The sequence below is a fragment of the Larimichthys crocea genome, unplaced genomic scaffold (assembly GCF_000972845.2).
Source record: "Larimichthys crocea isolate SSNF unplaced genomic scaffold, L_crocea_2.0 scaffold533, whole genome shotgun sequence".
Lineage (NCBI taxonomy): Eukaryota > Metazoa > Chordata > Actinopteri > Sciaenidae > Larimichthys > Larimichthys crocea.
In genome coordinates, this window is record NW_020856972.1 from 22,271 (window position 1) to 35,734 (window position 13,464).

Genomic DNA, 13,464 nt, shown 5'->3' on the forward strand with positions numbered 1-13,464 from the left:
CCACACGGCCTCTTACAGGGTAGTATCTGTTGAGGAAGTTGCAGCCACACTCTGTGTATGGCACACAGATCCCCTCACTCATGACAAAGCCAGCGGCACACTGGCATCCTTCCATACAGGAAGTGGTGTCACACTCGGAGGGTGCTGCCAGGTCAGCGCAGGAGGCGGGGCAAGGTGACATGCAGGAGGAATAGGTGCTGTTGGCATCACAGTGGAGGACTGGAAGAGAGACAGATGTGTAAAATCAGAGCTGAACTCTTCTTGTTTTCACTCAGACTGGTCTGGTCATGATGTGGATGCAGTTTGTATCTTACCACAGCCCAGCAGCTGCCTCCAGGATCCCAGTTTGACTCCAGCCTCCTGACAGGCGGCAGCGTATGTTTCATAACTGGCACAACGCAGCTCTGCACTGCCCCGATCAGCACACAGGTCAAACACACAGTCACTTAGGGACAAACACACACACACACACACACACACACACACACAGATAAGCATGAGCAAAGACATTATTTCATACAGAGACAATTATTAAGAGGGATGTATCATGTGATATATTGTATACGCAAGGATAAAAAGTGCAGAGGACCGCACACTCCCAGACTACTTACTCCTGGTAGGATTTAGGTGGCAGAGTTGCATGGCAGGCAGCAAACAGCCCTTTGGAATCAGACAGTGCTCCACACTGAGCCACACTGTTGTAGTCATTGAGCTGAGACTGAGAGCAGTCTGATGTCTCGAATCCTGAATCTGGATCAGTCTCCACCTCTCGCCTAGAGACAGAGGGTGAGGGACAGAGGAAACAGAGCTCTGTTAAAGAGAAGCTGGGTCTTCCCTGATGTCTGATTCTGAATGCGATTTTACCATGCTGTGATGTTAGAGCAATATGAAACAAGGCCATACTGTTCATGGGAAATGTGTTCAAACCCTACAGTGGAGTTCTAAGATATCCAACAGCTAGAGCTAAACAGATGGACTAGTAGTTACACATTCACACATATTCATACTCTGATGGCAGAGGCAGAGATACAAGGGGGTTGAGTATCTTACTCAAGGACTCTTCAATATATTTTCAATGTATTCTGAAAAACATTTTAATATGAATCTATAATGTTATTAGACAAAGCAGCATATTTGTGAAAAATAATAATTATTATTAATGATAATTGTACTCTATTTCTCTCTGTCTGTCTCTTTCAGGGTTATGAAGATGCAGTCACATCTCCCTTACTGAACCCCCAGTCATTGTAATTCATTGTCATTTTATCAGTCATTGTAATTCATTGTCATTTTATCAGTCATTGTAATTCATTGTCATTTTGTCAGTCATTGTAATTGTACAATATGTTTGTGTTGATCTGTTCTGTACACGTGACATCCATTGCACGTCTGTCCGTCCTGGGAGAGGGATCCCTCCTCTGTGGCTCTTCCTGAGGTTTCTTCCACATTTTTTCCCTGTTAAAGGTTTTTTGTGGGCAAGTTTTTCCTCACTCAAACCGAGGGTCTAAGGACAGAGGGTGTTACTCCCTGTAAAGCCCTCCGAGGCAAATGTTTCCCTTGTCATCCTACCTGTGGGAGTGGACTGTGTGAGGAAGTTGGAAGATCTTCAGTCCATCAGCCTGTCGTTCAGAGACCCTCCAGCTTTCTCCAAATTCGTTCAGATTCCTGACCACTGTCCCGTCCGGCTTCATGTACTCATTTCTGGTGATGCCGTCGTAGTTTCCACACAGTCCTCTAACAGAGTGCCTATAGGTGCTGGGCAGTATGATCTCTGTCACACAAACAGGGAGGCAGAGGAGGGACGTGAGTAGATAGTAAATAAACCAGAGGAGGGCTCAGTTAGTGAGGGCAGAGCTGTCTTCCTCTTTTACCTCCGCGACTTTTGCCATCAAATCGTACAGTGAGTCCAAAGTCAGTGGTGAGCTGGACCTGCCTGGAATTCATTGTAACGGTCAATCCATCAACTGGACTGAGAGGAGGTGCAACACGCTCCCCATTCACCTAGAAAAAATACATTATGATTATAGTGTTTTACAGCAAAAATGAAAACATAAATGCTGCTTTCATCAGACAAACCACTGACCAGGACGCTCTTCTTCTGCAGGAAGCGAACATTAACACCGTAAACATCAATGTACATCTGATCCAGGAATGACACTCTTCTGTTCCCCCCACGTCTGATGTTCTTCCCCCTCACCACCAGGGGCAACAGGTTGAAGTTCTCCAGGTTGTGGCCCTGAGTCAGGACATAAGTGTAGGGACCCTGGAAGTGATGAGTGAAACCATCAAATGTTCGGTAATGAGGATCCCCGGAGATGGTGCACGTATCAAACTCTAGAGAGGTTAAAAAGAAACAAGAAATGTTATGACTAGAACAAACCAGAGGAGTTCCTCTAGTTTACTCACACTTTGAAACTTTAAAGTCTCTAAACTGTACACTGCCTAGCAGATGATGTTCATGGTGGTTTACTCACTTGACGGTTTGCAGTAGAAGTCTCCATATTTGTCCAGAGCACACACTGAGTTGGAGTTACAGCTGTGGTCCTTACATATGATTTTGCCACCCAGGTTACAGGTACAGGTTTCAACACATTTATCTGTGAGCCACGAGTCTCCAACCTACACACACACACACACACACACACACACACACGCACACGCACACACACAGACTTATTTAGATTCATAAAAGTGTCAGTTTCAGTTGGACTATGTGGTGGTGGCAGGCAGCAGCAGTGTGGACTCTGCTTCACTCACATCATGGTACTCTCTATCTGAGTCCAGACAGCCACACTTGGCCAGGGGAACACACTTGTTGTCACTGAGTACGTAGCCAGCATCACACTGGCATCCCTCGACACATGTGGTTGGAGGGAGATGGCAGAACATGGGGAAGAGGTCGGAGCAGGTGGGGGGGCATGGGGCGGTGCAGTCTGAGTAGTGGCTGTTAGGAGGGCAGGGCAGGGCTGCAGGGAGGGAGAGGATTAGGTTTGAGAAGAGTTCAACCACAAGCTTGTCTTTACTGAAGCTGTCAGTCAGTGTTAGTGTAACTTACGGCAGAAGGTGTTGTTCCTCCAGCTGATGGTGACTCCGGCACTCTGACAGGCCTGAGCATACGCCTCCACGTTGTCACAGAGCGTTGCCTGCATGCCATCGTACTCACACATGTCGTAGATGCAGTTACCCAGGAAGGCCTCGGGGGGCACCAGAGAGTGGCAGGGTTTGAAGTGGTCAGAGAGGATGACCCCGGCACACTGCGCCTCGTACTGCTTCTCTTCTTCTGTAGTGCAGTTGGGGTGGATGTCTGGACGAGTGTCTGGCTGACAGCTAGAGAATGTTTGGATGAAGGGTTTAGTCAGACTCTGAAGACAGAAGATATTTTACTAATTAACTGCAGTTGGAAACATAATGATTCTACTTGATATGAAAACAATCAAAATAGAAATAACTAGAACTGAATTAAAGATGAATGTCGTGCTTTAGAAATGCAGGCAGAATGTGAACCCTTTGTGCTGGTGCATCCCACTGACCCAGCATCACTGTCTCCTTCTGACTTCCAGCTGTTGCCCAGTTCAATCACGTCCTTGGCTGGTTTCTTGTTGGGCATCAAGTTGTCATCTGAGGAATTGTGGTTGTAGTTCCCACACATGCCACACAGCTGGAAAGGATGGAGGTGGAACAGTGTTATTGCAGTGTTTTATCCGGAGGGAGGGATCTCAAGAACCCAGTTAGGTTTTCTTCATCTTGCTTCAAAATAACAAATTAGCTACATTTTGAATGACATGAATGATGAAACCTTTGTTTTCTGACTGCAGGGACATGAAGCTTGGTCTTACAGTACGTCATACCTTGTTGAAGTATTCTCCAGGAACAGAGATTTCCAGGTGATGGACTCCGTCAAACTTCACCCGCAGACCAAAGTTTGTGTCCAGCAGACTATACGATCCACTGGTTATCACCTTGGCTCCGGCTAAATCAATGGAAACTGGGGTTCGCACACGCCGTCCATTTAGCTAAGACAAGACAGAGAGAACACATAATTTCAAGTCACACATTATTGTTTTCTGCAGTTATGACCCAATATCCATTGAACATGAAAGAAGTGAAAAATGCTCCTCACCAGAACTCTCCTGCTCTTCTGCAGTTCAACCACGGTGTCATGAGGCAAGTAGATTTTGACAGAACGAACGTAGGAGGCCTCCGGTTGACCACGCTCCTCATTTTTAGCCACGATCTTGAAGTCAACTACCCTAGTGGTGTTACACACCTAGAGCATGCAGAGAGAGAACTTGAAACAATGTGCTTTCATTGTTTATGACTTACAAGAGCAGCTCAAGTTGAAAAATAAACGTGTAAATTCAATTTGAAATTCATCTCATACCTCCACCAGAGTGTAAGTGCAGGTACCCATGAACGTATGCATCACACCATCAAAAGTGTAGTAGTGAGGATCTCCAGCCACGTGACACACTCCTTTACCTGAGGAGGGAGAGGATGCACATATTTAATCATGAGAAATGACAACAAATCCAAATTATTCTTCAAACTTATTTAAGATGGAAAATGACCAGATGATGATTAAAACTTATCATCTTTTATCCAGTCTGTTGTTACCTGTCGAGTGACAGTCCAGCACTCCTTCAACCACTTTACACTCCTGTGCAGGGCTGCACTGCCAAGGCTCGCAGGTGACATTGTTGTTGCTGTTACACTTGCAGCGCTCAGAGCAGTCCATCTTAGAGAACCAAGTGTCTCCCACCTACACACACACACACACATAGTGCACAAAAATAATTTTGATGCAAACATATCTTTTAAAAAAATCATCCCCCTCCAGCGTTTCTCCTGAGCACACTCACCGGCTGGTACTTTCCATCTTCATCAGTACATCCACACTCGCTGACCGGGACACATTTGTCTCCACTGAGGACCAAGCCAGGGTTACAGACGCATCCCTCCACACAAGGCTGCTGGCAGGAGCCACTGGAGCCCGCAGGGTTTTGACAGCTGGGCTGAGGGCAGGCGGAGCTGCATGGGTTGTAATGATTGTTGGGGGGGCACTTCAGAGCTAAAGGGAGGAGGACATTTGGATGTACGATGATATGGCTTTCATCAATATGAAAAACATATTGATAGTTTTTTTCTTCAAATGTAAAGATTCAATTGATACTCTCTGAAAAGAGTTTCATAAATCCTGCAGTTTGTCCAAATAATAAGCAGCCAAATCTCCATACAGTATATGTAGTACATGTCACACTCAAATCTTGCTGTTTAAATTCACTGAACTGACATCAGTCTATCCAGGGACATCTGTCTATAGTTTGTGGAAACACTTCTTTCCCTTTCATAAAGTAGGATGCTGTGTTTCCTTTAGTTATTTGTGTCAGAGCAATAAGTATGGAACAGAAACACCCAACTGATCAAGTGTTTTATTGCTTATTAATTCATCTTTTTATTTGTAATATTGACATTTTAATACATCTTCTCAGATCAGGTTTCCCCTGTTAACTGGTCTGTAGTCTGAAATGTGTAAATGTAGCCAAAGTCAGACCTGTGCTCACACACAGACACACACACACACACACACACACAGACACACACACCCACACACACACACACACAGACTTACGACAGAAGGTGTTGTTTCTCCATGCAATGGGAACTCCTGCAGCAGCACACATGTCAGCGTAGCTCTCTATGGCCTGGCACAGAGCCACGGTCTGACCTCCAGTGGCACACATGTCGTACACACAGTTTTCAAAGAATGACTCGGGGGGAACCACAGAGTGGCAAGGCTTAAAGATACCTGAGGTCAAAGACACAGAGATGTTGAGGAGGTGAATGCAAGACAAACTTGTTTTGCTCACTTTCACAATGATGTTGCGCTGAACTATCCAGCATCTTTTCACTGATACTATGTAGGTAGGTATGTTACACTGAATGTGTGTGTGTGTGTGTGTGTGTGCGTGTGTGTGTGTGTGTGTGTGTGTGTGTGTGTGGGTGTGTCATACCATTGGGGTCAGTGATCATGCCACAGCTGGTGGGTTTCTTGGCCTCCTCCTCCACCTCTTTATCGCAGTCTTCCTGTCCTCCACCGTTGGTACAGCTGGAGTAAAGGTTCATCATTAGAACAGAATAAAGTGATGAATTCTGTAGTGTGTTTGAACATATGCATGTGCACAACCTATACTTTGGTCCTGATACACATCATATATCATAATATCAAATGTCACGTCGGTCAGATGGCTGAGATTTGAGCAGATGAAGTGAGAGCAGCAGAATGCTGGCTTGTCTATGTTTACGTGGTATTGGAGAGTGCAGTTCTGTGTGTGTTCTATGATGTGACTCACTCCGGCCGTGGGTCAGGAACCTGCCAGCTGTCTCCCAGTTCATTGGTGTTTGCAGCTGGCGTATTGTCTGGTTTCAAGTTGTCATCTTTGGAGTTTCCATTGAAATTTCCTGCCGGGGCAACAAATATGGGGGCTTAGCACAGAGTGACACACTTTCAGTGTCTCTGGCTTTAAAATTACGTTTCATTATTATAGTCTTAAGAGCAATGGAGTACTACTGTTCTTACCACACATGCCACAGAGCAGGCCATTGTAGGAGGTTGGCACGGTGACGTCAGCATGGTGGTCACCGTTGAAACGCACCCTCAAGCCAAAGGATGTCTCCAGGACAACAAACTTTCCACTCAAGTAGATTTGAACTCCACTGATGGAGGTGATAGGTGGGACGACCACCGTTCCATTGACCTGAAGAACACAGACATGTTCATTTTGATGATGCAGCAAGAGTTAGGCATTCATTTGAAGCAGTCACCATGAGCACTCTGTCTGTTTAATGCACCAAATGAGTCAGATTTAGTTTTTTGAAGCCAATATTTTGATTTGTTATCACACAAAAACACTAACAAAGAATATTAATGACGAGTCAGGTCCAAGAATCATTGCAATGTAATCATCTTTTCATATTACAAGCAGCTGTTCTCTTTGGTGCTCTACAGCTCTCCCTCCATGTCTGACCTGGTACATTCATCACAGTAACATACCTGGACTGTGCGGCCCTTGCCGAGAATGACAGTCACTCCACTCACGTTGATCACCACGGCCCTCACATAGGAGACCTTCTTATTACTTCCCCTGTGTTCATTCTGGGTGTCCACAGTGAAGTATGGCAAGTTGGAGGAGACGTTACAAGGTTTGGTCAGGGTGTAGGAGCAGGCTCCCATATAATGGTGGGTGTGTTTGTCAAATGTGGTGTAGTGGGGATCACCAGATACTGAGCAGACACCGTTTCCTGAACAGGAGAGGGAAGAATTGAACTGAACTGTGTAAAGTGTTCTGCAGTGTATGAACTTCACATACCTCACATACCTCTGCTGCATTATTTAGTTCAAAGATACTGTAAATTAGTACAGAACATTTCCAAACAAACATTCCCTTCCTCCCACTCATTGCTGCATTGTGTACAGTATGCACTCTGCTGGAATAACGCCTGGCCCCAGCTTTACACTGTGCTGATCACATAAAGCACAAAACCAATTGAACAAGATCTTAAAGGACGCAAAGCCCTTCTAAGACAGCAACTCAAGATCAAGTTGATCAGTCTTAGCAGTGCATGTTCACAAAACCATTTTTCTACAAGTAATACAATACATGGCACCAGAATGGCTGTGTGAGAAATAAGACTCTTTGAGGCCCTAAGGCATGGCCATGGTAGGACTCATACATCATCAACAATAATGCAATAATAATTATGAAGGAGAACCCTCTGTATATTGTGTTATATTTATTTAGTTTGCTTCAGACGCATTGTCTCTCAAGCGGATGCAGAAAAACTAGTTCACGCATTTGTTACTTCTAGGCTGGACTATTGTAGCTCTTTGTTATCAGGCTGCTCCAATAAGTCTCTTAGGACTTTGCAGTTAATTCAGAATGCTGCTGCACGTGTTCTGACAGGAACCAAGATCAGAGATCACATCTCTCCCATTTTGGCTTCCTTGCATTGGCTACCTGTTAAAAATAGAATAGAATTTAAAATTCTTCTCCTTACTTATAAATATAAAGCTCTTCATGGTCAGGCACCATCTTATCTAAAAGAGCTCATAATACCTTACTACCCCTCTAGAACACTGTGCTCTCAGGACGCTGGGTTCCTTGTGGTTCCTATAGTTTCCAAAAGTAGATTGGGAGCCAGAGCTTTCAGCTATCAGGCTCCTCTTCTGGGGAACAAACTACCATTCTGGGTTCAGGAGGCAGACACGGTCAACACCTTTAAGAATAGACTTAAGACTTTCCTTTTTGATAGAGCCTATAGTTAGGGCTGGCTCAGGTCATCCCCCCTCTCCCAACAATAAAATTTGATTTGATTTGATTTAAATCTGTGTGTGTGTGTGTGTGTGTGTGTGTGTGTGTGTGTGTGTGTAAATGGTAAATGGACTGTACTTATATAGCGCCTTTCTAGTCTTCCGACCACTCAAAGCGCTCTACACTACATATCTCATTCACCCATTCACACACTTTCATACACTGATGGCATTGGCTACCGTGCAAGGTGCCAACTGCTCATCAGTTTAAGGAGCTAATTCATACACATTCATACACCGGTGGCACAGCCTTCGGGAGCAACTTGGGGTTCAGTATCTTGCCCAAGGACACTTCGACATGCAGACCGGGGAGCCGGGGGATTGATCGTGTGTGTGTGTGTGTGTGTGTGTGTGTGTTTAACATACCCAGAGGACGACATTCAAATTCTCCGTCGTGGAGCTGGCAGCTCTCAGTGGTTGGTTTACAGCTGGTATTGTGACACTGGATCAAACCTCCATTCTGACACACACACTTCTGTCCACAACCCTCCAAGTACCAGTCATCACCCACCTGACAACACACACACATACACACACACACACACACAAATTATACATTGTACAGGCACAAAAAACACAATATAATATCCATAATTCTCTATTTTCTAGTCTTTCTGATGGAGTGGAGTTAGTTCATTAAAATTAGACTGTGAGTGGCAGCAGGACATGAACACTTAGCAGTGAAATGTTCAGTGACAGTTATGGATCAGGGTTAAGCAGGTATTAGCTTCAGATAATGTCATGTCAGCTGTGCAATCAGTGATTGACAGCTTTGTCCTTCACTTACATGGGACTCACACGGGACCGAGGCCAACTCACACCGGACGCGGAACGGAAGCGGAACGGTACCGCCGCGGTCACCGTAGCAAATAGAATCCAGTCTAGTCAATGAGAGCACTCACACCGGGCGCGGATCAGACGCGGATCAGAAGCGTCCCAGAAGCGGCTCTCCGCGCCACGGCGCGAGCTTTCCGCAAGATTTCTATTTCTTCCGCGAGCCGCGGCTAAACCTCGTAAATTTCAACAGAGCACTGCGCACCAGACAGGAAATCCGACAGAGAATCAACATAATAAACTTCCGCCCCCTTTCAAAATAAAACACAATACTCAGTTCATGTAGCTTTTTACAACTTCACATCAACGTTACGTCATGACCGGTGGCACCAGGTGATCAAAGATCGATCAAAGGGTCTCAACGAGAGACTAATTGTTGAAGTGGAACAACACATTATCATTTATGACACAACAGATGCTTTTTATAATCTCCTCCACGTCGGAGAAACAATGTCAGCTGTTTGTTGTTGTTGTTTTCTTTATGCACTGTTTATCGCGGGGTCTCGGGTATGTCCAGGATTCTCGCGTGATCTCGTGATCTCGCGTGATACGCCGGCTCGCTCCGCTGCCGTTCCGCGGCTGATCCGCGTCCGGTGTGAGTTGACACCGGGCAAGTACCCTTCCGCTTCGTTCCGTTTCCGTTCCGCTTCCGTTCCGCGTCGGTTGAGTCCCGTACGGTACGGGACTCACACCGAACGCGGAACGGAAGCGGAACGGTACTTTGCCCGGCGTCAACTCACACCGGACGCGGATCAGCCGCGGAACGGCAGCGGAGCGAGCCGGGCGTATTCACGCGAGATCACGAGATCACGCGAGAATCCTGGACATACCGAGACCCGCGATAAACAGTGTATAAAAAACAACAACACAAACAGCTGACTTTGCTTCTCCGGACGTGGACGGAGATTATAAAAAGCATCTGTTGTGTCATAAAGGATTGTGTGTTGTTCCACTTCAACAATTAGTCTCTCGTTGAGACCCTTTGATCGATCTTTGATCACCTGGTGCCACCGGTCATGACGTAACGTTGATGTGAAGTTGTAAAAATCTACATGAACTGAGTATTGTGTTTTATTTTGAAAGGGGGCGGAAGTTTATTACGTTGTTTCAAGGCCCGGTTTCCTGTCTGGTGCGCAGTGCTCTGTTGAAATTTACGAGGTTTAGCCGCGGCTCGCGGAAGAAATAGAAATCCTGCGGAAAGCTCGCGCCGTGGCGCGGAGAGCCGCTTCTGGGACGCTTCTGATCCGCGCCCGGTGTGAGTGCTCTCATTGACTAGACTGGATTCTATTTGCTACGGTGACCGCGGCGGTGCCGTTCCGCTTCCGTTCCGCGTCCGGTGTGAGTTGGCCTTAGTTGGCCTTTAGAATGCACTATTACCCCGCACTGTTTTTATTCTTTGCTTCTGATACGGTCATGTTTTGTAATACCTCCAATACTCAACAGTCATTTTATTTTCTGACTTCAGTCTCACAGCAAAGTGATTAGCATGTTTTTTGTGGAATGTGGCTGAAGTCACTTGGAGGTTGTTCCCACTTACAGGGTGATAGGATCCACTGCTGTCCACACAGCCACAGTCCTTCATTGCCACACACTTGTTGTCGCTGAGGATGAAGCCTGGGTTACACTCACAACCCTCCACACACACGTCCTCACAGCCGGGCGGTCCGACCACGCCTAGACATGTCTCAGGACACGAGCTCACACACAGAGAGTAGGAGCTGTTGGGAGGACAGGCCAGGGCTGCATGGAGAAACAGGGGGATGTGTAAGGAGGGGCATATAAGGAGGGAAGGAAAGAAACAAGGATAGATAGAAGGCAGATGGGGACAAGGATGAAAAAATGAATAGCTAGTTTTGGAACCCTTGTGTATAGACATAATTCTCTGCTGAGTTACAGGTTAAGCTGTATGCTACATGGAAAGGAGGTGATCTACACTTCAGTATGAAGAATGCTTAATATTGCAGCCACATCATTTCAGCTTTAGGTCCACCACCAGGAAAAATCAGAACATTACTTCCCACTGCTATGCAGATGATACCCAGGTTAACCTCCCTCTCAACTTCCAATTTCAGGCCGACGTAAGCCCATACATATTTTCCAAGTTATAGAGTATATAGAGTACATTTAGACTGACACATACACCGTATTCATAGTGTGAGCACTCCCAAAGATGCCTGTACTCAGGATGTCCAGTGCCCCAACCAGAAGCAAAGGAGACATGGATCCTCTTTGGTCATATAAAAACACTGAAGACTTACGGCAGAAGTCTGCATTCCTCCATGGGTGGACTTTGGCTCCGGCACTCTGGCAGGCATCAGTATAGGCTTGGAGCTGGTCACACAGTACTTGCTGTTGGCCATCGAACTGACACATGTCAAACACACAGCTCTTGAAGAATGGAGTGGGATTCACTACACTGATGCACTCCCTGCAGCAGAAAAAAAACACTCATTCAGTTTGGGGAGGATACAGTTCCTCAGGTTTGTGTGTGTGTGTGTGTGTGTATTTTTTTTTTACGTGTGTGTGTGTGTGTGTGTGTGTGTGTGTGTGTGTGTGTGTGTGTGTGTGTGTGTGTGTGTGTGTGTGTGTGTGTGCACTTTAGTGTGGTTCAGAGTTCATGAGAAGTTCCAAGAACAAGCTACAACTGTAATCTGAAATAAGATAAATGACTAATCTTTGTGAAGATACCGTGTAATGGAATGATTTTTATGATTTCTCCTCCAGTGACCATTGGCCACCTGAAAATAGCCCACTGAGTGTCAGGTAACAAAATTAACCAATAAACCATCATTTGAACATATTCCGACTATCTACAATCACATCCTCCAGCTACCCTTTGTCCACAATAAGTGATCTGATACACCCTCACCCTGTCAGATAAGTCAGTGCTGAGGCTGCTCCCAATAACGCTTCAGATATTGAGGTTAAGACAGAAAAATACAATATGATATGAAGATGTTACTGAAATATTTGTAGATAGATATGTTGATGAAGATCATTTAATAATCCACAAACAAGGTTATAAAACAAAGCTGGAGGAACATGTTCTTTATGTAATTTTTAGCAAATGAATGACAGTCATGTTACATTGTGAACAGAGATGCTGTGGTTTTCAGATCTATACAATTCCACATGCACAGAAAAGTTTTGAACCACTGTACTAATTCTTCTTCTTCTCTGCTGTCCACCCTGAAGTTGAATACGTTTCATGTCACCTATGGTAGCTACCATTTAAGTCTTATTTCAGCAATATTTGAATTGTCTGAATTGATCGACCAATCATGAGAACAGACATCACGTAGTTCAACAGCTGAAACAATTACCTGAAGGGTCCAGCAGGGTCTGTGATTTTGCCACATTTGTCTGGTTTCTCCATCTCAGCCTGAAATTTGGGGTCACATTCTTCAGGCTTGGTGCCTTGGGAACACCTGATCAACACAACAACACAACAAGGTCACAAGTCCATTCTATTACACCAGAGAAAATTCTCAAAATGAATTATTCTTTGCACAATATTAATAATTTCATGACAAAGTATAATAAATCTTGTCCTGCTCAGAATTGAGACACAAGTTTAAATCCACACATGCACAGTTGTTTACATTATTTGTGTTTTATTGTCATCCCAAACTCTTAGTAACTGAATGCATGCACAGACTGCGTCCATAAGTCAGTCACATGGACTGCAGTCACATGTTTGAATTTCTAAGAAAGTTTGAAGAAAATATGTAAATTCTCAGATTATGCTTATTAATGATGAATGCATATAAACTCACACATCATCCTCATCCTCTTCTGTCTGCCAGCTGTTGCTGAAGTCATTGGCATTTCCTACCAGAGTGCCATCTGGTTTGGTGAAGTCATTGTCTGGGCTCCCATCGTAGTTACCACAGAGACCACACATCTGTTTGTGGTAGGAGCTGGAGTGACAAAGCAAACGAGAGTACAGGAATGTTTTAAGATGATGATTATTATTGAGTTCTAGAAACAAAGCAACAGAATGCAGAAATCTTTTCATCTGTTCCTATTAATTAGGACATCATCGATGGAAGATAACCACAGCATTAAGAATGTTGGGAGGATTTAGATCTGAATGACCTTTGAACTACAGCGTACACAGATGTTTTCAGGAAATGTAGCTCTTTAGAAACTCAACTGTGACCTTCAGCAGTTAGATTTAGATTTTCTACAGACTACTGAGCTGCATTTGAAAAATGTCATTATTGTTTAGTAGATTGTTCTGGGCACCAAGGTCATGGAAT

General features: G+C 44.9%; 1 protein-coding gene across 2 annotated transcripts in view; it reads right to left on the reverse strand.

Moving 5' to 3' along the window:
- zanl (zonadhesin, like) overlaps positions 1-13,464 on the reverse strand; it is a 30,976-nt gene that overhangs the window by 6,496 nt on the left and 11,016 nt on the right. For both annotated transcript variants that reach the window (XM_019269603.2, XM_027276717.1), the window contains exons 23-47: positions 12,979-13,122; positions 12,526-12,630; positions 11,461-11,630; positions 10,740-10,942; positions 8,735-8,879; positions 7,052-7,299; positions 6,578-6,755; positions 6,351-6,459; positions 6,012-6,106; positions 5,630-5,806; positions 4,860-5,068; positions 4,615-4,759; positions 4,382-4,479; positions 4,121-4,267; positions 3,849-4,013; positions 3,531-3,658; positions 3,056-3,327; positions 2,758-2,966; positions 2,475-2,619; positions 2,084-2,334; positions 1,872-2,001; positions 1,570-1,771; positions 612-773; positions 315-445; positions 17-219 (exon numbers count right to left, since the gene is read on the reverse strand). In XM_019269603.2, coding sequence (XP_019125148.2) covers positions 17-219; positions 315-445; positions 612-773; positions 1,570-1,771; positions 1,872-2,001; positions 2,084-2,334; positions 2,475-2,619; positions 2,758-2,966; positions 3,056-3,327; positions 3,531-3,658; positions 3,849-4,013; positions 4,121-4,267; positions 4,382-4,479; positions 4,615-4,759; positions 4,860-5,068; positions 5,630-5,806; positions 6,012-6,106; positions 6,351-6,459; positions 6,578-6,755; positions 7,052-7,299; positions 8,735-8,879; positions 10,740-10,942; positions 11,461-11,630; positions 12,526-12,630; positions 12,979-13,122 — 4,171 coding nt within the window. The remainder of the gene's footprint in view (positions 1-16; positions 220-314; positions 446-611; positions 774-1,569; positions 1,772-1,871; positions 2,002-2,083; positions 2,335-2,474; positions 2,620-2,757; positions 2,967-3,055; positions 3,328-3,530; positions 3,659-3,848; positions 4,014-4,120; positions 4,268-4,381; positions 4,480-4,614; positions 4,760-4,859; positions 5,069-5,629; positions 5,807-6,011; positions 6,107-6,350; positions 6,460-6,577; positions 6,756-7,051; positions 7,300-8,734; positions 8,880-10,739; positions 10,943-11,460; positions 11,631-12,525; positions 12,631-12,978; positions 13,123-13,464) is intronic.